Source organism: Acomys russatus, chromosome 27 (genome assembly GCF_903995435.1).
Source record: "Acomys russatus chromosome 27, mAcoRus1.1, whole genome shotgun sequence".
In the NCBI taxonomy this organism is placed as follows: domain Eukaryota; kingdom Metazoa; phylum Chordata; class Mammalia; order Rodentia; family Muridae; genus Acomys; species Acomys russatus.
Genome location: NC_067163.1, coordinates 7,973,095 through 7,995,795, shown reverse-complemented (window position 1 = coordinate 7,995,795; position 22,701 = coordinate 7,973,095). Strand labels below are relative to the sequence as shown.

The window sequence follows — 22,701 nt, the reverse complement described above, 5'->3', positions numbered from 1 at the left end:
AGAAGGAAGCAGATTAAGAAAAGATTGCTGGAGTTAGTTTGAGGCCAAGCAGAGCAATTTAGAGGCCAAGAGAGAAGCCAGATTAAATAAGTCAGCTGGGAGAAGAGTTTGAGCCAGAACAGCTGAGTTGAACCAACCAGCCCAGAGCTCAGTAAGAACAAGACAGGGTGAGCTTATTCTGTAGTAAGTCTCAGAGGCTGAAAATATTCTAGGCCTAGGTGAGTTGTACAGTGGCTAGAAGCTTCCAGGACTAGGTCTGGGAGGCAGTAAGCCTTCCAGACAACAGTTGAAACAGGTGAATAAATGTTCCTTTTACAGTCCTGGACCAAACTGGCCTCAAACTCAAAGAGATCTATCTACCTGGCTCTGCCTTCCAGAATGCCGGAATTACAGGGGACTTGAAGAACAAGGAACCCATCCTTCCAGGTAATCATGCCTTGATCTAGCTTGTTGCTAGAGTTTAGGCAGTGCTGGGGGAGGGCAGTCAGTAAACACTGCCTTTATAGCTGTGCTACACACACACACACACACACACACACACACACACACACACACACACACACACTCCATCTGCAGCTAGCTGCTGATTTATGTTTCTGAGTATCTTTATCAGGGTTTCTATTGGTGTAACCAAACACCATGACCAGAAAGCAAGTGGAGTAGGAAGGGGTTTATTTGGTTTACATTTCCTTATCTCAGCTCATCGTCAAAGGAAGTCAGGACAGAAACTCACACAGAGCAGGAACCTGGAGGCAGAGGCTGATGCAGAAGGGCAGTGCTTACTGGCTTACTCCCCCATGGCTTGCTCTGACTGCTTTCTTACAGAAGCCAGGACACCAGCCCAGGGATGTCACCACCCACAGCGGGCTGGGCCCCTTCCCCATGGATCACTAATTGAGGAAATGCCCTGCTGCTGGATCGCATGGAGGCATTTCCTCAACTGAGGCTCCCTCCTCTCTGATGACTCCAGTTTGTGTCAAGTTGACACAAAACCAGCCAGTACACTAAGGCAAACGGGGAAATAAGCAGAGTGTAGACTGCAAGATTTTGCCCACTGAAAGACCGAGAAATGGTCAGCCTCTACTGCCCACCTGTTATCGAACCCGAGGGTCACACAACCTGTGCCTTGAGTCAGGTCTGACTGCCCGTACTCAATAAGCCAGTGAAAATAGCCCAACTAATCGTGGGAAGGAATGGAGAATTATTCAGGGTAGACACATTACTGACTTGGAGCACAAGTTGTGACTTCCAAGTTCCACAACACAGCCACAGAATGTTTCGGGGTGGCACGTTGTTTTGATGGTTTATCCTGGTTCCTAATAGATTGGCTTTAAAGACGATCATTAAATCAAAGCGGCAAGTCTCAAAGCTGCTGCGGTATTTTACTGGTTAGTGGATGCTATGGCCTGCAATCTGGAAAACCCTGCGATCGGGTAGAGTGAAAAGTGATGGCGCAGCAGTGGCTTTGACTGTGTGGACGGCTGGGCTTTATAATGCTCTCTGGGCATTTCATACTGCAATGGGAAAGCCCAGTGTGGGTGGGAGGGCAAAGCGCTCAATTCGGCTCGCTCTAAATCAGGGCTTGGGAGCCAGGAGGGTCCCAACCCAAGGCAGGTGGGAGTGTCGTCCGGCGCCGCTGCCCCTGCGCCGCCCCGCCCCCTCGGTCGCAGCTCCTCGCCGATTGGCCCCTCCGCGGCCTGTCGGCCGTCACGTGCCGCAGCGTCCGGGGCGCCTTAGCTGTGGGCGGCGGGGCGGGCATGGACCCTCTGGCAGCCACCGGTCAGGGGCCGGGCGAGCCAAGTACCGGGGAGGCCCCCAGCGCAGAGGTGAGCGCCACGGGGTGGGGGACGCGGGCGCCCGCGACCACCGGGCTGGAAGCCGCGGGGCTCACGCGCTGCGGAGAGGCGGCTCACCCGGGAAACGCCGGGGCCGCGCGAGCACGCGCACAGCCTAGCCGGTAACGGTGGGCGCGGGGACGCGCGCGGACCCGAGCCCTAGGTTGTGGCTGGCGCTGGAGGGAGAAGAAAACCAGAGCTGTTGGAGAGCCTCTGTGGTAGTGAATGGAAGGAGGGTGGAGCTGGTGGCCCTGGGGCGGGGTTGGGGGGTGGGGATCAGGTTTGAGCAGCAGGGAAACTGATTTTTTTTTTTTTTACCTTGAGTACCTCTGGCCTTTGGTGGGGATGTGCATCTGACATTAGAGGCCAGATGTCTCCTGTGCTTTTCCCCCATTGACACAGGTTTCCAGAAACTTTCCAAGTGCATGCCACGCAGCCTATTCCCTGACCTGGCCTTACTCAACGTGCACCTCTACAGTGAGCTTGACTGTTGGCATCCTATTTACCAGAAGCCACGCCTTGTGCCTGGCCCAACGCATATGCTAATTGGGTGTATGAATGAAATGCATACTTCAGCGTCAAAGATGGTACTTGAAGGACAGTAGCAATAGATTTACAAAGAAAATTACTTGTGCAAAGTAGGACAAGACTAATTTGGTCAGGGTGGAGCAGGAAAGGTTGTCCTTAGATGAGTGGGTTAAGTGGCAAAGGCCTGGAGGTGTGAAAATGCAGGGCAGGTGGCCTTGGAGCTGGGGGCCTGGAGCAGGTCTTTTACAAAAAGAGGACTGTGTTCTGCAAGTTGGCCAAAGTGAGCGGCAATGCCATTTGGCATTGCCATCTGTGAGGCCAGTGAAGGGCCCACGAAGGCTTTGCGTGGAGTAGTGACTATTCTTTCTAAGACTGAGCAGGCTTAGGGAGATGGGCATGAGGTTCAAGTAAGCAGTCCAACCCCTTGAGGGGCAGCAGTGGACTGTGGTTATTGCTGACCACAGGACTTGAAATCGAGTCCTTTAACCGCAGGCTGGACTAGATAATAAATACTAATTAGGGTGAGTGTTAAGTACAGCTTAAGTGCAAGGTGAAGAGTCCATTTAAGGCTGGAGAGACCTCGGGATGGTGGTCTTACAGAGTTTGGTTCAGTTCCCAGCAGCACAGCAGGTGGCTGACAGTGACTCCCTCTCCTGGGGATCCAGCACCACCTCCTGGCACATTCACACACGCAAATACACGTAAATAAATATATAAGTAAAAAGATGAATTTGAGTCAAAGAACTGCTACTTTCCTGTAACAGGTGGTTTTGTTATTGTTGCCTTAATTTTATTGTTTTTTTTTGAGACAGGGTCTCAGGTAGCCCAGGAGCTGAGCTCATTCTGTGGCCAAGATAACCCTGAGCTTCTCATCCTCCTGCCTCTGCCTCCTAAATGCTGGCATCGCAGGTATGGCCCACCATGCCTGGCTTTATGTAGTGCTGGAAAATCAATCTGGGGCGTTGTGCACACTAGGCAAGCACTCTACCAACTGAGCCACATCTCCAACCCATATTAAATGTTTTCATAAATGTTTCCCAATCATAGTAACCCTGCAAGGTCAGAACAATCACTCTAGTTTCCAGAGGTCACACCCTGAGTGAATAGAAGGGCTAAGACGGAAGTCCACCCAATCATCCAAGCTCTGGACATTACTGGTGTCCCTGGAGAGACAGTTTATGGGGAATAAAGTTTGGGCAACTTGTTTGTTTGGTTTTTGGGTTTGTTTTTTGTTTTTTTTAAAGACAGGGTTTCTCTGTGTAGCCTTGGCTGTCCTGGACTTGTTTTGTAGACCAGGCTGGCTTTGAACTCACAGCGATCCTGCCTTCTGAGTGTTCAGGAAACTTTGAAGTCATGGGGCATAAAATTATCTGGCTGGAAGTGGGGATTTAAGTATCCCTTTCAATGTTTAGGAACTGAAACTGGTTCCATGGACACTGTGGAGACACTGGTACACGGAGCTGTTAGATGTAGAATTGAGTAACTGATGAGACAGAGCTGTCCAGGGAAGTGGCCAGGGCGGCAGACAGCCACCAGTCTCAGCCAAGAAAAAGAGATGACATTAGTGCGGTTACAATGGATAACTTAAGGGAAAGGGTTTGCACACAGACCTGAACTACAAGCCCTGAGTCCAGCGGCTATCCCTTCTGACTCCAGGGCCTCTGAGCTTGGAGAAGTCCCAGTACCCAGACTTGTGAAGAAGGCCCATGGATGAGAGCAAAGCTGGCAGCTGGCATTTGGCCACGGCAAGAAGGCATTCCCAGGGGTCTGAATGGATGATGCCTGCAGACCTCGCTCTCTCTAGCCTTGCTGAATCCTCAAAAGCATGTGCAAACTCTGCAGTGTGAAGGGCCTGTTGGGAGGGTGGGCTCGGTGCTTCAAGGCAGTGATGTGTTATGCATCCCCCAGTTCCTAGTAATTATTTCTTCTTCCGCAGGCTGGCTTTGCCACAGCTGACCTCTCTGGTCAGGAGACAGAGACTGTGATGGCCATGGATCGACTAGGCAAGTAGACGGCAGAGACTGGGGTGGCTCTTGGAAGAGATGGAGCGAGCACAGCACAGTCCTGTTGGCTGTCTATCTTTTCTTGGTAGCCAGCCCTCTTTGGCCATTGTTTGAGCAGAACTCTTCACTTGGAAGCTTGGAGGAGGTACTGGACTTCCCATGGACCAGACCTCCCCATTCCCTGGGAGGGACAGGGACAGTTTGAGGCAGTGAAGAGCATAGAAAGTGTAACCAGGAAAAATTGTTCCAGATCCAGGTTCTAGTCCTTGGGCTTCCATTTTCCATCCTTAGATAAGTCACTTATTTAGCCTTTCTTTGTCTTTAAAAGGGGGTTATAATCCCTCCTAGGGTTTCGTAACAAGACATATAATGATCTTGCCCAATACACTAGCTACTATGTAACTCTAGTTAAATAAGAAATTCTGTTTCCTTTTTGCTATGCTCCGTGAACACGTGACAGACTGCTCCATCCCGCAGGGACGTTCTCATGGACAGCGCTGGTCTAAGATCCAGCACAAAATGGGTGTAGTCACGGCGGCTGGCAGGTGCTAAGGACTCGCTGTGTTTCAGACATGGATCTGTGTGTTTCCTTTTTTTTTTTTTTTTTTCTTTCCCTAAGTAAACTCACAACAACCTGATAACTATTTTACTGATGAGAAACTTAAGGCACCTAGTAAAGTCTTTAAAATGTGGCAAGAGATAGATGTTCTCCATTTACCCTTTAACTACATTAAACCACAGTTTGTACCATTCAGCTCAGCGACAGGGTTGCACAGCTATCACCACTAGTTCTAGAATATTTTCATGGCCCCGAAAGGAAGTCCTGTGCCCATGGATAAACACTCTCCAGTCTAGTTCTTGAGCCCCTAACTACCAGTCAGCTTTTCCTCACCCCCTAATGATTTTAAGAAAATGTGAACTCACAGTAAATGAAATTATACAATACATGGTCTCTTCTGTCTGGCTTCTTTGAATTCAGCACATTTCCAGGGTTCATTCGTGCAGCAGCCTGTGTGAGCACCCCTCACTCATGCAGCTGAACAGTCCCACCAGCGGGCACACTGCACTCTGTTGAGCATTGGTCCACAGATGGCCTTTGGTTACTAGGATGGTGCTATAGTGAACCTTCTTCTTTTTTTTTTTTTTGTCTGAAATGATCTTAGTTTTTTTGGTATACAGTTGTAAGTTGAGTTGCTGGGCGTGTGGTTATTCTGTGTTTAAGTTACTGAGGAATCAGTTATATAAATGTCAGCTCCGTGGCACATTTCATATTTGGCAGAATAGATCTGAACTGTCTGTCTGCAGAGCCCGTGCTCTCAACTGTATTGTTCGTAGCTGTTAGGACAGTCTTAACACCACGTCTGTTTTCAGGCCCGATACTTCCTTACCTCAGATCTGGTATCCCCACAGCTCTCTGTGTTTTGGAGGTCTGTTGTCCGTCTGTGGCTTTTGCTCCGCTACTGTGATGCTTCCCTGAATTCAGGAGGAAGAACGTGAGGGGCTGGCTGGGCCCTGCTCTGTTTCCCTTTGTACTTGCACTCACATCTAACAAAGCTCTAAAAAGTGCAACACAGGCTTGAATAGTAGGAGTACAGTTTGCCAGAGGCCTTTGGGTTCATTGTGAGCCCCTGAGAATGTAGCCTGCGCACAGCCCTCTGTACTCATTGGTCTTGCTTAAGACAAACATCTTATTGGAAAAAAAAAATGACCAACCCCATTTTCAAAATATAAACTTAATAGTCAAGGAAGTGCTCAGTAACTAAAGAGCTATGTAGATTTTACTGCCCTCTTAGAAAAGGGCTACCAGAAATTTTCTAACCATATGACCAGACCTCCTCCAGTTTTTATCAGTTTTTAAAACTTCCTTTTGTTGCTAGCCACTGGAGCTCAGAGCATCCCTAACGATATTCCTACCTGTGTGGAAGGCCCAAGTTCTGAAGAGGAAGGCTTTGCTGAGGAGAAGGACGCTGATGGCGACTTGTATGCCTGGGAGTTGTCAGAAGGCCCACCCTGCACAGCTGTGCAGCCGGCTGCCGAGCTTTTTAAAGAGGATTGGGACTTGGAGCTGAAAGCGGACCAAGGGAATCCTTACGGTAGGTAGGGGGTGAGTGTGTGCAGGGTGCCAAGCCCCTCCGCGCTGCTGAGCCCCTCCAGGCAGGCCACATGTACACGCCCAGCCTCATCTTCCTTCCAGGGCTGGAGTTGCTCCTGCTTTTCTATATTAATAACAAATTCCACCGACTCCACAGCGTGTTGATTTGTTTTAATGAGAAAACTCTTACAGTCTCTATGCTGAGCACCTGCAGACAGAAGTGCTCTGTTGTCCACGTGTGTCCACTTCAGAGAACTTTGAGAAGAACCATTGTGCAGTTCAGAATGACCTGTTTGCATTTCCTCAGGAAAGGGGGGGGGGTGCGTCTATTAAAATAATTGCAGGTTTCTTACCTCTAGACTTTTTGTCCTTGTGCAATCCAGTTTCACTTTTCCTGTTTCTTTTAATTTGTCTTCTGAAACTGTCTGCAGATGCCGATGACATCCAGGGGAGTATTTCTCAAGAGATTAAGCCTTGGGTGTGCTGTGCCCCACAAGGAGACATGATGTATGACCCCAGTTGGCACCATCCACCTCCGCTGATACCACATTATTCAAAGATGGTCTTTGAGACAGGACAGTTTGATGATGCCGAGGACTAAAAGTGTTGCTTTCTGCCGTGGGGGAGTTTTTGTGTCCTCCAGACCAAGAGTTGTTTCCTGTGTTTTAAGTGTGATATCCTTTCCAAGACCTGGCTCCTCAGGGGTGCCAGACAGGTGTTAACCAGGTCCCGCTGCCCTCACATTTTGTTGTTGTTGTTGTTGTTAATGGACTCCTTTGGGGTGTGTTGGCCTTTTTGTCTGTGTCAGAGTTGTGCTCTTTATAATAAAGGTAGGTGAAGAACAGCCCTGTGTGCTTTGTCCACACCTCCTCATGATTACCTGCTTCTGACCAAGGCCTTGCTCCTTCACCTGAGGTCCTTGTATTACACTTTAAGGATGGAACTACTTAGAGACCTAAACTACTCAGAGAGAAAAAGCACCTTGGCTTTGCTCCTGTGCATTTGGCACATCTTAGCGGGGATTGGAACCAGGAGTCGCTGGTGACTCTGAGGCTTATTTCTATCTACCACCCTACTTGAAGGAAAGGCTAAACATTTACTTAGTTTTCAAGGAAGGGAGCCTGGAAACTAAATGGCATTTTAAACCAGCAATAATATAATCCTTAATTAGCTTTTAATAGTCGGTTTCCTTCCTTGGCTCTGTGTGTGTAATTGTAGCGGGGAGGGGGGGGGGGGCGGGGGGGAAGAGTCTGGGCAAAGTCACCTTTGCCTCTGACAGACGGAGGGGTTCTTACCCACCTCATGACTGAAGCTAAACCAAGAAAAAAAATTTCAGATCTAAAATACAAGCAAATATCACAGCATTTAACTGAGCCTTAACCATTTTAATTGCTTCTCAGAGACCCCACAGGTTAGGGAGCACTTGGGGAGGGAAGGCAGCAGCCATATTGTCAAGGTTTTCCTGGAGAGAGAAAAGATACCTTCCCCTGTCTCTAATGAGAGGCAGTTGTGGACCATATCACCACAAGTCTCTCTCTCTTCCTCCACCCAAGGCCATGGGTGATGAGACACAGTGTGCCTGGCCTGAAGAGTAAACTTAAGAGATGCCCAAGAATGGGGCTTATGAGAGGCAGAGCTGAGGAACTGAGGCTGTTTCGTTCCATGGGTGGCTAGAGTTTTGAGGCAGCTACAACTACCATGTAGGGGAGGTCACACATATGTGGGTCCCAGGGAGGACGCAGAGTCAGGACCATGAAGCAAGAGTTGCAGGTACAAAAGTTTTTCCAGCCATCACCCGTGAAAGCTGTGAAGTTTGCATCTTGCTTTTGAGTTGATCCTATGGGGACATCAGCAGTTTGTCTCCTCTCTGGCTGTTTTCTAGGCTATATAGGTAATCATAGAATTTTGACTAAAAGCCCAGGTTCTGATAGCCCTAACAAGCTAGGCTCTGTCACCCATCCTCAATACATCAACAAAGTTACCAACTATTTCATAACTCAAATATCAAATGAACTGTTCTTCTAAAATTTCCAGAATCTGGAGTATATTAAATTAATGAGCAAATATGTTCCATAATCATCTTAAAATTTTACTTTGCTTGGCGGTGGTGGTGCATGCCTTTAACCCCAGCCCATGGGAGACAGGCAGGTGGGTCCGAGTTTGAGGCTAACCTGGCCTACAGAGCAAGTCCCAGGACAGCCAAAGCTACACAGAGAAACCCTGCCTCGAAAAACAAAACAATATGGTGGCGTGTCAGGACGCCAAGTCAAGATTACTATGACTTCAAGGCCCCACTGGGCTACCTCGTGAGTACTGGCTAACCAAGGCTACAACCCCAAAACAAACAATCTTTATTACTCAAAGCTTACTCCCTCCAAGTTTGGGGGCCACATTGGAATGAGATGTACTTTGAGTCTTTATTTCCAGATATATGTCATTCCTCTACTCTAAAATCATAGGTCTCTTAGCAAAATATCACATTTGTTTAAATATGCTTTATGAAACTTACTTAATACACAACAAATACAATACCTTTTCAAGAATTTTTGAGAAGCCACTTACCTATGTCTATTCCTACAAAGCCCATGTATGTGTTCATCTCTACATTTTACAGCCTGGTCATTTTGAAGTTTACTATGCACAAATGGCTTTGCAGGTAAGCTTGGCTTTAATACTTTTATTCCTAATGTCTAGTTGGGGGTGGAGTAGGACAGACTAACAGTTGGGTGGGATGAGGTCTAGTTAAGACAAGTAGAAATTATGAAGGGTTTTGTGTTTTCTGTTTATCTATAATTGAACCTAAGCTGACTCGATTCTTTAAATGAACTGTCAAATGTAATTTATCTTTTAAAACTCAAGAGATCTGCCTTCCTCTGCCTCCCTGAGTACACCCTCACACCTGGCTGGCTGGCTGGCTATCTACCTATCTATCTAATTTTAAAAGATTTATTATGTAGACAATGTTCCTTCTGCTGCACACCAGAAGAGGGCGCCAGATCTCATATAGATGGTTGTGAGCCACTATGTGGTTACTGGGAATTGAACTCAGGACCTTTGGAAGAGCAGTCAGTACTCTTAACCTCTGAGCCATCTCTCTAGTCCTAGAACTAGTCTTACAGAGGAAGAAAATAAAAAGGTATTAAGCTGATTATAGTACTAAGAAACTATTGTCAGGAAGCAAAGTCATTTCATTAGATTATATTAAGTTCTTCATACATGCAGTAAGATTTAAAACTGGAGTGGATGGGGCAAGAGCAACGGTTTAACCCTTACACTTAACAGGGTTAGGGCTCTGAACCCAAAGAGTTAAACTTACTGTGTCTCAAGCCTAGCTACGCAGTACACCCCCCCACCGCCCACCCCAACACACTGTTAAAACGAGGCAGGCAAGACTGGCAGCTGCTGAAACCAAACCACTCTTATCCTAACATACAGAATGCAGGGAAAACATGGTTTGGAATGTGCTGCTCAACACATGAAAAACAGTCTCTTACGAAGGTGGAATCTGAGTCTACTACACTAAAAATTCCTGTAGTTAACCTTGTGCCTGATGGCATTTTTAGGAGTGGGTCATGAAAGTCCTGCTCTGGCCAGTGGTTTCAGCCACTAGCTGATTAAAATCTGAACACACTACTGGCAGTGGTGGCACACTTGGAGCAAGGCTGGAGACGGGGTAGGTGCCTTCAGGGGATGCATCTTGGTCCTGGCCCTCTCGAATTCCTCTTCTTTCTCCTGCAGGCTGTGAAGGGAGCAGTGTTCCTCTGCCACACCCTTCCTCCTTGCCTACAAGCCATCAAAACCTTCAAACCCATGAGCCAAAACAAGCCTGTCTTATTTTAAACTATCTTCCTCAAGTACTTGCCACAGTGACAGAAGGCTGACTATAATGCAATTATTAAAAGGAAGCACACATGAAGATGTTAACATGGAAAACCTTTTTAATTTGGCTGGTACTCATTTAACAAAACATGTCAGAATAACCCATGAAGAAATACAAGATATTATTTACAATGATGAAACTGTGAAACAAAATCAAAATGTTTCTCAAACGAGGATGCTTTCTGAGACAAGATTCCACCACCTGCTCAGGCTGAGCTCAGGCGATCCTCCTTTCCTCAGCCTCCCGGGTGGCTGAGTCTAGAGTGCACCGCCACACCAGCGCCACACACAACCTTTCCCTGTGAGTCTGGAAGACTTTCTACTCCTGCTCATCACTCGGGTCTTGAGCTGAACAGGAGGCATGTAAGGCGCAGGAGTAGGAGGCACGAACACTAACATATCTGGCAATGAAGGATTCTCTGCTCATGTGAGCTGCAGGGAAGTGAAGGGCAAGACCATGGCAGCCGCCATTGGAAGGAACTGCAGACAGGCGGCCCTGAACCACCTGGCCTTCTCCGTCTGCAGAAAATAACCAGTGCTGCTGTAGAGACCTGCTCAGTTGTCAGTGCAGCAGAAAACCAGTGACCCCTAAGGCGAGACTCCCTTCACAGCGGTTCTCAGCCTTCCTAATCTGCGGCCCTTTGATACAGTTTCTCATCTTGTGCTGACCCAACTACAAAACTGTTTCATTGCTATTTCATAACTGTAACTTTGCTGTTATGAATTATAGTGTAAATATCTGTATTTCTGATGGTCTTCCGCCACCCCTCCCTGTGAAAGGGTTGTTCAACCCCAAAGGGGCTGTGACCCACAGGATGAGAACCACTGCTCTTTCTTTAACATAAAAGTTAAATGAACATCAAGAAAAATATTAAAGATTTATAAACTAATTTTACATGAAGAAAGAGGATATAAAACATTCAAAAGCACATTTGAGTTTAACAAAATTTTTCTCAAATTTAATTTTCATGCTCAATTTTTAAACATTCCACTTTTTTTTTTTTTTAAAGTACTGGGGATCAAACCCTGGAACTGTAAGTATGCAAAAACATGCTAGGCAAGGGCTCTACCTCTGAGCCCTCTAACTAGTAATTCCTATGATCTGAAATTACTTACACAGAGACAGAGAGACAGAGACAGGCAGACAGAGGCTTTAATTAGGTTTAAATTTGCTTCTTCACCAAATGGACTGCCTACTTTTCCCCACTCCTGAATTATGTCTAAAATAAACTTAAGGAATATAAGATATATATATTCCATCTGGAACGTATAACAGAAATGTACTGACTTATCCAACAGCCAGCTTCATAAACGAGATCATATGAGAAAAACCACCAAGTGCTTCTTCTTTGTAACATCATTAAGACAAAGAGGACACACTACACACATCGTCTACGGTCCATCTAGACAACAAGCTACAAGTTTGGCAAGCAACACTGTAGAGCGCAAGCGTTGTTTCCACATCAAATCTGCGGCTCTTCCAAGGGAGACTCAAGAGCTTCCATCAGCTTCTTATTCGCCTCCTCATTATGCCGGCTCTGACAGTGAGTTAAATGTTTCTTAAAGCCTCTTGGGAAATTTGATTCAAAATTACAGCGTGGACATTTAAGTAAGCTCTGCCCATGGGCTGCTACATGATTTTTGAGGAGAGACTCCAAAAGAAAGGCCTTCCCACAGATTGTGCACTTGTACGGACTGTGGACGTTGTGCTTATTAACTAGGTGATGCAGGACGGCACCTTTTTTCATGGCACGACAGCAACAGATTTTGCAATAGTATTTCCCTTTTCCACGCTTCATGTATTTTGCAATCTCCTCCTCGGAAATGAAAGCCTCCTTCTCTTCGGTGAACTGAAGCACATTTTTGGCCTGCTCTGGACCACTCATGTCCATCTTATTCTCTTTGCTAAAATCAATAGACTCCACATCCACCTGTTCTTGGTCGCTGCCTGACTCCTGGCCCTTGATGTCCATGGTGTCCAAATCTGTTCTCATGTACTCAGTGCTCCTGAGCTCAGCATCCGAGGTCTCCTGGCTGTCTGTCTTCAGCTTCTTTGAAGAAGGAAATAGAGCATCCTCTAGCAGTTTCTTAGGTGTAGGCAGAAGCCCTTCCTGGACCAGGCCATCACACTTCGCATCATCTACAGCTTCAAGCTGCAGCTCACCACTAAGCTCAGCGGCCTTCTGGGCCTCTGAGAACACAGCGGATTTGGGGAGCTCCGGGAAAAGTGCATGCTTCCGGGGCTCTGGGAAAAGTGCACGTTTCCGTGGCTCGGGAGAAGCAGGAAGGATTGTCTTCGTGGGCTCAGGAAACAGTGTGGACTTCCTGGGCTCAGCATCGATGGAGAGGACAGGCTTCCATATGTCTGAAGCTACCTTTGGGGACTCGGAGGAGCCTGAAGCAGCATGTTTCCGTGCCTCAGGGAAGACGTTAGGTTTCTGAGACTCCGTCATGAAGGAAGACTTCCAGAGGTCAGGAGAGCCACGAGAACCTTTCTGGCACTCAGGGAAATCAACTGAAGCAGGAGAAGTCTTCCGCTGGTCAGGAGAAATCTTCCAAAGGTCTGGTGACCCTGAAGGCTTCCTGAGCTCCGGAGAACCTGCTGGACTTCGGATCTCTGGGGAGAGTGGTGGGCCTGGTCTGCGAAGCTCGGGAGAGACAGGGGGCACTGCCTTCCAGTGTTCAGGCGACAAAGCCAGAGCTGTCTTTCGGAGTTCAGGTGGACCAGACTTCCATGACTCTGGAGACGTGGGAGGCGTTTTCCACGAGCCAGATGTGACTGAAGACTTCCAGGATGCAGTGGACATAGATGGAGCCTGTTTCCAAGGCCCAGGCGACACAGAAGGTATTGGCTTCCAAGGTCCAGGAGACAGAGATGGAGCAGGTTTAGATGACTTCCACGGTCCTGATGTTGCCGAAGGACTGGCTTTCCAAGGCCTGGGAGAACCAGGCGGCCCTGGCTTCCAGGACCCTGGCGATACTGCTGGGGTAGGTCTGCGTGGCTCTGAAGTCATGGCAGGGAATGGCTTCCACAGTTCAGAAGACTCTGACGGGGATGGCTTCCTTGGTTCAGGGGAGGCAGCCCGAGCTGGCTTCCGAGACTCAGGAGATGCAGTGAGGGAGGGCCCCCAAGGCTCAGGGGAAGTGGCCAAAACTGGTGACTCTGGAGACAAGGCTGAAGAGGGAGCCCCCGTATCTGCAAAGGGAGAGTGCTTCTGGGGTTTGGAGCTCACAAGGGCAGACTTTCCTGGCTCAGGAGAAGGGACTCGGTCAGGCTTCTGCAGCTCAGGAACCACACAGGCCGGCTCTAGACATTCAGTGGAAGAAACAGGAGCAGTTGTTGAGGCCTCGGCAGGAAGACAAGGAGCCTGTGGCTCAGGACAAACCGCGGGGCCAGAGTTTTGAGGCTCCAGAACCGGAGGAGCAGATTTCTGTGACTCCGGAGACAAACTCAGGCCAATTTTCTGTGTTTCCGTGGGGAGGGCTGGCGTGGGCCTTGCTTCTGCTGGGTCAGGGGCTGTGTTCTGACGGTCAGGAAAGGAAGGGCTTTTCACGGCCTCTGGTTCTTGGCTCAGCTGCTCTTTGGGCTTGTCAGTCCACTTCTCTGAGGCTGCATGTTTGGATGTGATGTGATAGTACACACTGGAGTACATTTTGCTGGTGAAAAAGCACTTATGGCAGTGAAAGAGCTTTGCACTCTTCTGGTAAAATATCATCTTGCCCAGTCCACCAGCGTCCATCTCATCACAGAACTCAGGGTGAATGGTGCCCGTGTGGATCTGCACGCTCTCGAAATCTGTGCCTCGGAAACTGCAGTGGTCACACTCCAGGCTGATCGAAGGTTTGTGCAATTCCTGACACACTTCCATCTTCTGTCACACGCAGTGACTGTGTTTTCAAGACTCAGCACTGCTGCAACAGAGAGCGTAGAGAGAAGTCACTCCCAAGAGAAGTCACTCCCAAGGACACATGCTGAATAAAGCAGCACACTTGCATAGCGTTGAGTCCAGCGTGGCCTATGCCTCACTAATACCTCAAGACTTCCAAGTAATGGGAGACTAATCTTTAACTGAGCCACGGCACTCTAGAGTTCTATATAGATCATCTCATTTAATCCTAACACTCAAGTATTATCTTCATTTCTGGGTGAATAAACTGCATTTTCAGAGAAACTGACTTTCTCTAGTCCAGGTTTAGAACTATCATTTCTCAAGAATAATCTTGTAGCTGGAGGTGGGGGGTGGGGGGTGCGCAGGCCTGTAACTCCAGCATTGGGAGGCAGAGGCAGGTGGAGCTCTGTGAGTTTGAGGCCAGCCTGTTCTATAGTGAGCCCAGGACAGCTAGGGCTATACAGAGAAACCTTATCTTGGAAAAAAAAAAAAAAATCTTGTACCTACTTACTGTAGCTTTACACTTAGACCCTAAAGCAACAGGTTAGTTGTCCACAGAGGCGGCACACACTTAGGAGTTAAATCCAGAAAACAGTCAAGTCTAGCTATGGAAGGCCTCTTCTTTTTTGCTGAGACAAGGTTTCTCTGTGTGGCCTTGGCTATGCTAGACTCACTTTTTAGATCAGGCTGGCCTCGAACTCACAGCAATCTGCCTGCCTCTGCCTCCAGAGTGCTGGGATTAAAGGCATGCACCACCATGCCTGACGGAAAGATTCCTTTTAACATGATCCTGGAGCGACTTCCTTTTAATTTTTGGAATATTTTATCCACCCTAAGAGTGAAAATAGAGAAGCTGTCAGAAAAGTCTTGGGATAAGATCCTACAGAGGTTTTCAGAGCATTCTAGCACAAGTGTCAGCATAGGGGCGTTGTGGAGACTAGACCTTGAAGGCAGTTTTCACTGTAACTAGTGTTCCAGACATAGACAAGCACGCTGTGTTTCCCACAATGGCTAACATTAACCCTATGTCTACCAGTCGTAAAAAGCCATTTAGGGCTTTTTACATTCAGAGTGAGCTTAGAATTCCTTTCTAGTCTTTGTTTTAAGAGTATTTCTGTAGAGAACATTGCTAGATTACTTAGTTCAAAGACTGTTTGCATTTTAAAATATGTAAAGAGTACAGATTAAAAGAATTCTCTAACTTCTCAAAACTGAATAAAATTCAAACTCCTTGCTAGACATAGGTGGTTTAAGTGTCTGTGTTTAATGTTTTCCTGTCTTCTTTGAGTTTGTTTACTTTTTTTTAATTTAAAAGGCAGGGTCTTGCTAGGTAGCACTGGCTAGGCTGGTCCTTACTATGCAGTCAAGCAGACCTGAAAACTATGCCTGTGTTTTAAGTTATTCTTTTTGTTTGTTGTTTGTTTTTGAGCCCAGTTTCACCTCAAGCTCTTGATGTGCCCGCCCAGGCCTCCCATCCACTAGGACTGCACGCGCACACCACACTTGCCTCAAGTTATGCTTTCTTACCCTTTACTTTTTTTTTTTTTTTTAAATAATTTATGGGTTTTTTTTTCTAATTTTGATCATTTCATTCTTTTTAACACTTGCATCCTTTGGTTTGTTGTTTTTCTTTTCAATTTTTAAAAACTTTCATAGGTACATATTTATATAATCCCCCCTTTCCAAGCCCTCAACGCACGCACACACACACAAATATATAAATACAATTGGATGAGCCCATTTAGTGTTTCTCATATGTGTTTTACGGCTGGTCGTTCCATGCTGGATAACCAATTAGGGGGCCTGTCCCTGAGAAGACTGATTCTCTTTCAGCAGCCTAGCTGCCTGGAACTCTTCATCTAGGGGAGCTTAGTTTTGGGGGTACTGTGAGTTGAATACAGGGCCCTGCACATGCTGGTAAGTGCTTGACCCTAAACTACAGCCTCAGTAGCACTGAATGTGCATCTCTTATCTACCCGCAGGCAGGAATCTAGCCTACCCCTTTTACCTCTAATTCAGCTGTTTCAACTCTTGATTATACAGCCCTTTCTGCACTTACTGTGCAGTGTTCCATTTAGTACTTAGTACACTTTGTGTTTTTCAGTATCTCCTTCTGCTTCTCACTACTTCCAGCATCCACTGTGGCATGCTGCATTCTCAGTACAGGAGCCAGGACCCAATACAACAGATGCTGTAACTAGTGCACAGTAAGCTCAATCACACGGCAATCTCTTCTCATTGTGCCCGCAAGCTGGCTATTCTGGCTATTCAGAAAGCTAAAGGCAGCCGGGCATGGTGGCGTGGTGGCACACACCATTAATCCTAGCACTCGGAAGGCAGAGGCAGGCGGTTCGCTGTGATTTCAAGGCCAGCCTGGTCTACAAAGTGAGTCCAGGATGGCCAAGATAACACAGAGAAACCCTGTCTCGAAAAACAAAAAGAAAACAAAACAAACAGAAAGCTAAGGGCAAGAGGATCACTTGAACCTAAGAGCGAGTTCTGAGACTAGCCTGGGAAACATAGTGAGACCATGTCTCTAAAAATAAATCTATTTTCTCATTAAATGATATTTACCAAAAGTACCAGCCACTGATGAGCACATTTAACACAGGTGATGGCAGGACCATATTCACCATGCCTCAGTGAGCAGCACAGATTGCAGCATTTAAAATGCACAGGATAGCCCTAACTTAAAAAACATCTTTATTTTGGTAAGTCCTATTTTTTTTTTTTTTTTTTTTTTTTTTTTTTTCGAGACAGGGTTTCTCTGTGTAGCCTTGGCCATCCTGGACTCACTTTGTAGACCAGGCTGGCCTCGAACTCACAGCGATCCGCCTGCCTCTCTGCCTCCCTAGTGCTGGGATTAAAGGCGTGCACCACCACCGCCTGGCTGATAAGTCCTATTTTTAAGACATTATTGCTAGTATTGTTGGTTCTGTTTTCTCGGACAGGATTTCATTGTGTAGCCCTGGCTGCCCTTAAGTTATGTAGATCAGGCTGGCCTTGAACTTACGGGAATCTTCCTTCATCTGGTTAATTTTGTTACCTACCCAAGAGACAAAACCAGCCCTCCTTTGGGGCGGGGGCACCCAGATACAGTTTCCTGCTTCCTTTCAATGTCCCTTAGGCCCTAGTCAGATGCATATTTCCAGCATACCAGTCACCATCAGCGTTCCCAGCTTGACTGCTGGGTGAGAGCAGCCCAAAGCTCTCATCTGACCAGGTTCACCCCTGTAACTCTTTCACGCTGCAGGCAGTGCTCAGAAAACACTTCATCAGCCATATTGTTGTTCCCTGAAGACTGGGAATGCCCCAATCTTAAGACTCACAGACTTTACAACTAGGAGAGCTGTGTGCTCATTTCCAGACACCGAGGACACCGAGAGCCTGAAGGAGGACCAGAAGTTCAAGGCCATTCTCAGCTATATAATGTGTTCCAGGCCGGGGATATACAGAGCGTCTCAAAAATAAAGCAGCAACAATTCCAATACACAGCTGAGAAAACTCAACATTAAATGCCCTACTCAACATCAGGCCAATAAGCAGTCCCTGACAGCACCTGCCACAGGACAAAACCTCCTAAGATGCTGAGATGTGATCAAACTAATACAAAAGAGTCAGTACCACGAGCTGAAAGAACCCTTATTATCCATGTAGCAACCGCACGACCCTAGGGTAATCCCCCAGTCCCCAGCTCTGGAGAAGGAATGCTCTGCGAGGTTTTGTTGTTGTTGTTTGAGATAAGGTTTCTCTGTGTAGCCCTGGCTATCCTGGGCTCTGTAGACCAAGCTAGCCCGAAACAGAGATCTGCCTGCCTCCACAGTTAGCAGACACTAATGCTTTTAAGAGAGTCTCTAAGGGGCGTGGCCTAATGGAACAGCAGTTGCTATTATAGAGTGGGCACTGGACCCTCTGGAACTGGAGCGACAGACAGTTTTGAGCCACCATAGAGGTGATGAGAACCAAACCTGCTTCTCTGCAAGAACAAGTTCTCCTAAGCGTGGTGGCACACACCTTTAATCCCAGCACAGAGGAACGCAGAGGCAGGCGACTGCTGTGAGTACAAGGCCAGCCTGGTCTACAAAGCGAATCCAGGACAGCTAAGATAACGCGGTGAAATCCAGTCTCGAAAAACTACAAAAGAAAAGAACAAGTTCTCTTAACCAGCCCGCTCTCCAGCCCGAGAAAAGTTTTATGAAACGCTTTGTCATGAACCGGAACACTGGTTTTTGTCAGTAGTGCCACAATGAGAAATTACCAATCAATATAGGACCAAAGTGACCTAGAGAATGTGAGCTCAAGCTCTTCGTTTTACAATGGAGGAAATGCTGAAACTTCAAATTCTGTATACTTGAGGGTAGGTTTTTTTAAGTTAAAAAAAGAAACTTGTTTTCATACAATACATTCTGATCACGATTTCCCTTCTTCCCTCCTCCTTTCAACCAACCCAACCAACTCCATGCCCTTTCTTGAGAGAAAGTAACTTTTAAAAGTTTTGATTCTGAGTCTTTGCTGAAAAATGAGCATAGACTGGCCCACTGTAGCAGGTCCGGTTCCTAGGCATGTAGGCCTTTGCTGTACCAGAAATGGAACTGAACTGTGCGGCTGGGAACAAGCCGGTAGCAGCTTTACTCGGTGTTTTCCCATTGGGTTCCTATCCTTAATTCCCTCTTCCCTCAGTAACGGACTATAACCTGTACGACAGAAATAAATCCTTTCCTCCCGAAAGCTGTTTCTGATCACAGCAACAGAAAGCAAACAAGGACGTGAGGTCTATTAGTCTACATACATACTAGTGCCACTGTTCTTTAGGAATAACCGTCTTCTTGTTGTTGTTTTTTTTTTAAGGTTATACCTTTTTGGGGGAGGCTGGTTTTTGTGTTTAAAGAAAAAAGCTGAAACACAGAACACAAAGTACTCCCACGTTCCTATATATTTTCCGATTCTATCTGCAATTTATGTTAATTAGTGGGGGTAATTTGCAACAAGTGGCTATTTTTTTGTTCCCGAGTGCGTGGATGGAACCCAAGGCCTCTCACTCTTGCTAGGCAAGAGCTCACCCCCGAGCAGCAAGCCCAGCCTAACTTAGGGCGTGCAGTTTACGAGCAGAGGCCACTCTTGGTGCTGCAGAGTTGCAGATCACCTGTGGATGACTGACGCACAGAAAACTTCACCGCTCTGAGTTCCTTGTTTACCTGTGGGCAGAATCAGGCACCAGGCGACCTTTAGTTTAAATGTGAGGGAATACTAGATTGGTACTAGCTTACACTCCGCAGAAAGTGCCAATGCTCTGCCCTTTCTTGGAGAACACCCGGCTAGGTCGCAGCCGTCCGAAGGCTCCCCTAGACAAGGCTAGGCTCCTACACGGTCCACATCGGGGTGTGGCTTCTGCTGTGGGTCACAGGTCTTTGGGGTCTCTGGACAGTGGCCCTACAGTAAACTCGAGACCGACACTGACCTGCGAGCTGAAGCAAGAAAAAGAGAGGCCGGCCACCGAGGCGGCGAGCAGGAGGAACCCACGACGCGCTCCGGCCTCCAGGCCACGCCAAGCCCACGCAGGCGCCCGCCTGCCCGCCGCACCCTGCTGCCCGCACCGAGGCGCCCGCCTGTTCCTCACCCTCCCGCGAGGTGTCCAGGAGTAAAGTCGAGGAAACGCCCACAGGAAACGCTGGGCCGGCCGCACGGCCTCAGGAATGGCGGCTGGACGCAGGACCAGCAGGGAAGTATCGCGCGCTCGCACCGGAAGTGCCTTCCGGAGCCTCCGGGTCCGCCCCTCCCCGGGCCCTTAAGGTTCCCAGCTGGGCGGGGCTTGGGGAAGGGCGGGGGAAGCAAGGGGTCCAGCCCCTGCCAGGGCGACCGGCTCTTTCTAACCCTCCAACGCCCACCCCACCGCCTTTTTTTGTCTTCTGAATTGTTCCTTCCGAATAAGGACGAATTCACTGGCATACTGTCCATACCAGAAATACAAGACAAATACAAAGCCTTTAGAAGATAGTAAACAGTTTTCATGTCTCCAAACTTAAAAATCGGCTTCAATTACAATCGAAATGTATTCACCTTCAGTTTTAATATTAGTAGTGTGTTTGCTTTAAAAGATTGTAAAGTGACCTAATTTACCGTATTTTATACACCCATGTAATTTCTTAAGTTTTGTTCTGTTTTGTTTTGGTTTCTTGTGTTTTGGTTTTGGACGTTCGTAGAAATGAACGCAGGGAGGCCTCGTTTAAGCAGCCCACGCTGACCGACACACAAAACATTAGTGACTTTTGTTCCTTTTTTTTTTTTTTTTTTTTAATGAAACAGTCTCCCAAATGTAGCCCGAGATTCACCTGGCTGCCAGGTGCTGGGACCAAAGACACGTGCCACCAACAAGCATCCCTAACCCATTTGTGAGAATCCACTACTGTTTGCACCAGCAGTCACTATTCAAGGGTTGGCACGCTTCTTGGTGCTCTTCCCCACCATCTTCTGCTGTGGCTCTCCATGTCTGGAGTCAAGTCTCGTCCATTGGGGTTGGGGATCCCGGAGAAGCTAGGGGGGAGTCAGAAAGGCTGTGGAGCAGAGAAGCAGGGCCTGGCAACGCAGGGTCGGATTCTGGAGACCCCAGGAAACCTATGGGTTGGGGCAGCAGCATCTCCCAGAAGCAGAGAAGTGGAATTTGAGAGACCTAATGGGTGAGGAGCAGAGCCTACCAAGTGGTACTGTATATTGTTCGTTATTAGAATATAGAAACGTAACTGATTTCATGTGTGACCCTATAGCCTGCCACTTTGCTAATTTATTTGATCAGCTCCTGAGAATTTTGTGTATACACGTGTGGAATCTTCTAGAACACATGAAGTCATATAACCTGAAAGCAAAGACACTTAAAATTTTTTTTCAATGTCACCTTTCTTTTTCTTTCTTTCTTTTCTTTCTTTCTTTCGTTTCTCAAGACAGGGTTTCTCTATGTATACTTGGCTGTGTAGACCAGGCTGGCCTTGAACTCACAGCGATCCGCCTGCCTCTGTCTCCCGAGTGCTGGGATTAAAGGCGTTACCACCTTTATTTACTTACTATTTATACAGTATTTTTCCTGCAGGCCAGAGGAGGACACCCGATCTCATTATAGATGGTTGTGAGCACCATGTGGTTGCTGGGAATTGAACTCAGGACCTCTGGAAGAGCAGTCAGTACTCTTAACCTCTGAGCAATCTCTCCAGCCTGAGAGATGTCTCTTGATGTTCTAATTAGCTTCTATTATTGATTGCTGTGATAAAATACTAACCAAAAGTATGTTCAGGAGGAAATGGTTTATTTTATAAGATGCCGAGGAAAGCCAAGGAGGGATTTCAAGGCAGGAACCTTGAGTCAGGAAACTTCCCCCAGATTGTTCTGTTATCTTCCTTAGACAACCCAGGCCCACCTCCGAGGATAAGGAGCAGCCCATAAGGGGCTATCTCTCCAGGAGGGGCTTTCCCTGCAGAAGTTAGCAATCAATACAATGCCCACAAGCCAATCCAATGCAGGAAATCCCTCAGCTCATTTTAGATGGTTGGGAGCCACCATGTGCTTGCTGGGAATTGAACTCAGGACCTTTGGAAGAACAGCCTCTGAGCCATCTCTCCAGCCTCTCAACTTTATTCTTTGTTTTGTTTTGTGAGACAAGGTTTCTCTGTGTAGCCTTAGCTGTCCTAGGCTCACTTTGTAGACTAGGCTGGCCTTGAACTCACAGCAATCCACCAGCCTCTGCCTCCTGAGTGCTGGGATTACAGGTATGTGCTACCACACCCAGCCTTCAACTTTATTCTTTATGGCTTCTAGTTTGTAGTTTTCTTTGCCTGTAAAAGTAACTTTTATTTGCCTGAGTTAATTGTCTCAGAGGCTCATAGCCTCTATCTGCTAAGCTAGGCCTAGTTCTGGAAGCTTCCAGCCTTGGTACAATCTAATCTAGGCCTAGAATGTTTCAGCCTCTGAGACTTACTGCTGAATAAGCTCACCCTTTCTAATTCTTTCTGAGCTCTGGGCTGGCTGGTTCAACTCAGCTACTCTGGCTCAAACTCCTCTATAAGCTGACTGCTTCAATCTGGCTACTCTCAACTTCTGACTGAATTGCTCTGCTTGGCTCCAAACTAACGGTAGCGATCTGTTCTAATCTTTTGGCTCCTCATTCTCTGGCTTGGTCTGTCTTTACCTGTGTGAAGCCATGTTCTGAATTAAAATTTTTCCTACAGCAGCCTGTAAGTTTTGGATTGTGTTCTCTTTTTCTTCATTTCTGGGCATCTCCCAATTTATTGCTTATATTGTTTAATTTCCACATGTGTATAAATTTTCTAGTTTTACTTCAGTTAATATCTTTATCCTATTGTGGTCTATTGATACTTCATTTGTCATCAAACATGTTTTGCCTTGGAAGAAGTCCCATATGCATATTAAAAGGATGTGTTTGTTTATTTGGATATTTCATGTCTTTTAGATCTAATCATTCACTGTGT

At 47.1% G+C, this 22,701-nt stretch overlaps 2 protein-coding genes across 6 annotated transcripts in view; one reads left to right on the top strand and one right to left on the bottom strand.

Annotated features, from left to right (window-relative positions):
- The first annotated feature begins 1,701 nt into the window (after nt 1–1,701).
- Nucleotides 1,702–7,211, top strand: Coprs (coordinator of PRMT5 and differentiation stimulator). The gene is made up of 4 exons (XM_051169879.1): nt 1,702–1,826; nt 4,300–4,366; nt 6,292–6,459; nt 6,890–7,211. The coding sequence occupies exons 1-4, from the start codon at nt 1,758–1,760 to the stop codon at nt 7,057–7,059; spliced, it is 474 nt and encodes a 157-aa protein (XP_051025836.1). The 5' UTR covers nt 1,702–1,757; the 3' UTR covers nt 7,060–7,211.
- A 4,543-nt stretch (nt 7,212–11,754) lies between these two features.
- Champ1 (chromosome alignment maintaining phosphoprotein 1) overlaps nt 11,755–22,701 on the bottom strand; it is a 23,795-nt gene continuing 12,848 nt past the window's right edge. Inside the window, exons 1-2 of one of the 5 annotated variants that reach the window (XM_051169414.1) lie at nt 19,686–19,749; nt 11,755–14,249 (exon numbers count right to left, since the gene is read on the bottom strand). In XM_051169414.1, coding sequence (XP_051025371.1) covers nt 11,801–14,206 — 2,406 coding nt within the window. In that variant the 5' untranslated portion in view covers nt 14,207–14,249; nt 19,686–19,749 and the 3' untranslated portion in view covers nt 11,755–11,800. Of the gene's footprint in view, nt 14,250–18,241; nt 18,355–19,685; nt 19,750–22,701 lie in introns of those variants that run through there. The other 4 variants (XM_051169413.1, XM_051169415.1, XM_051169411.1 and 1 more) reach the window with 4 other exon arrangements.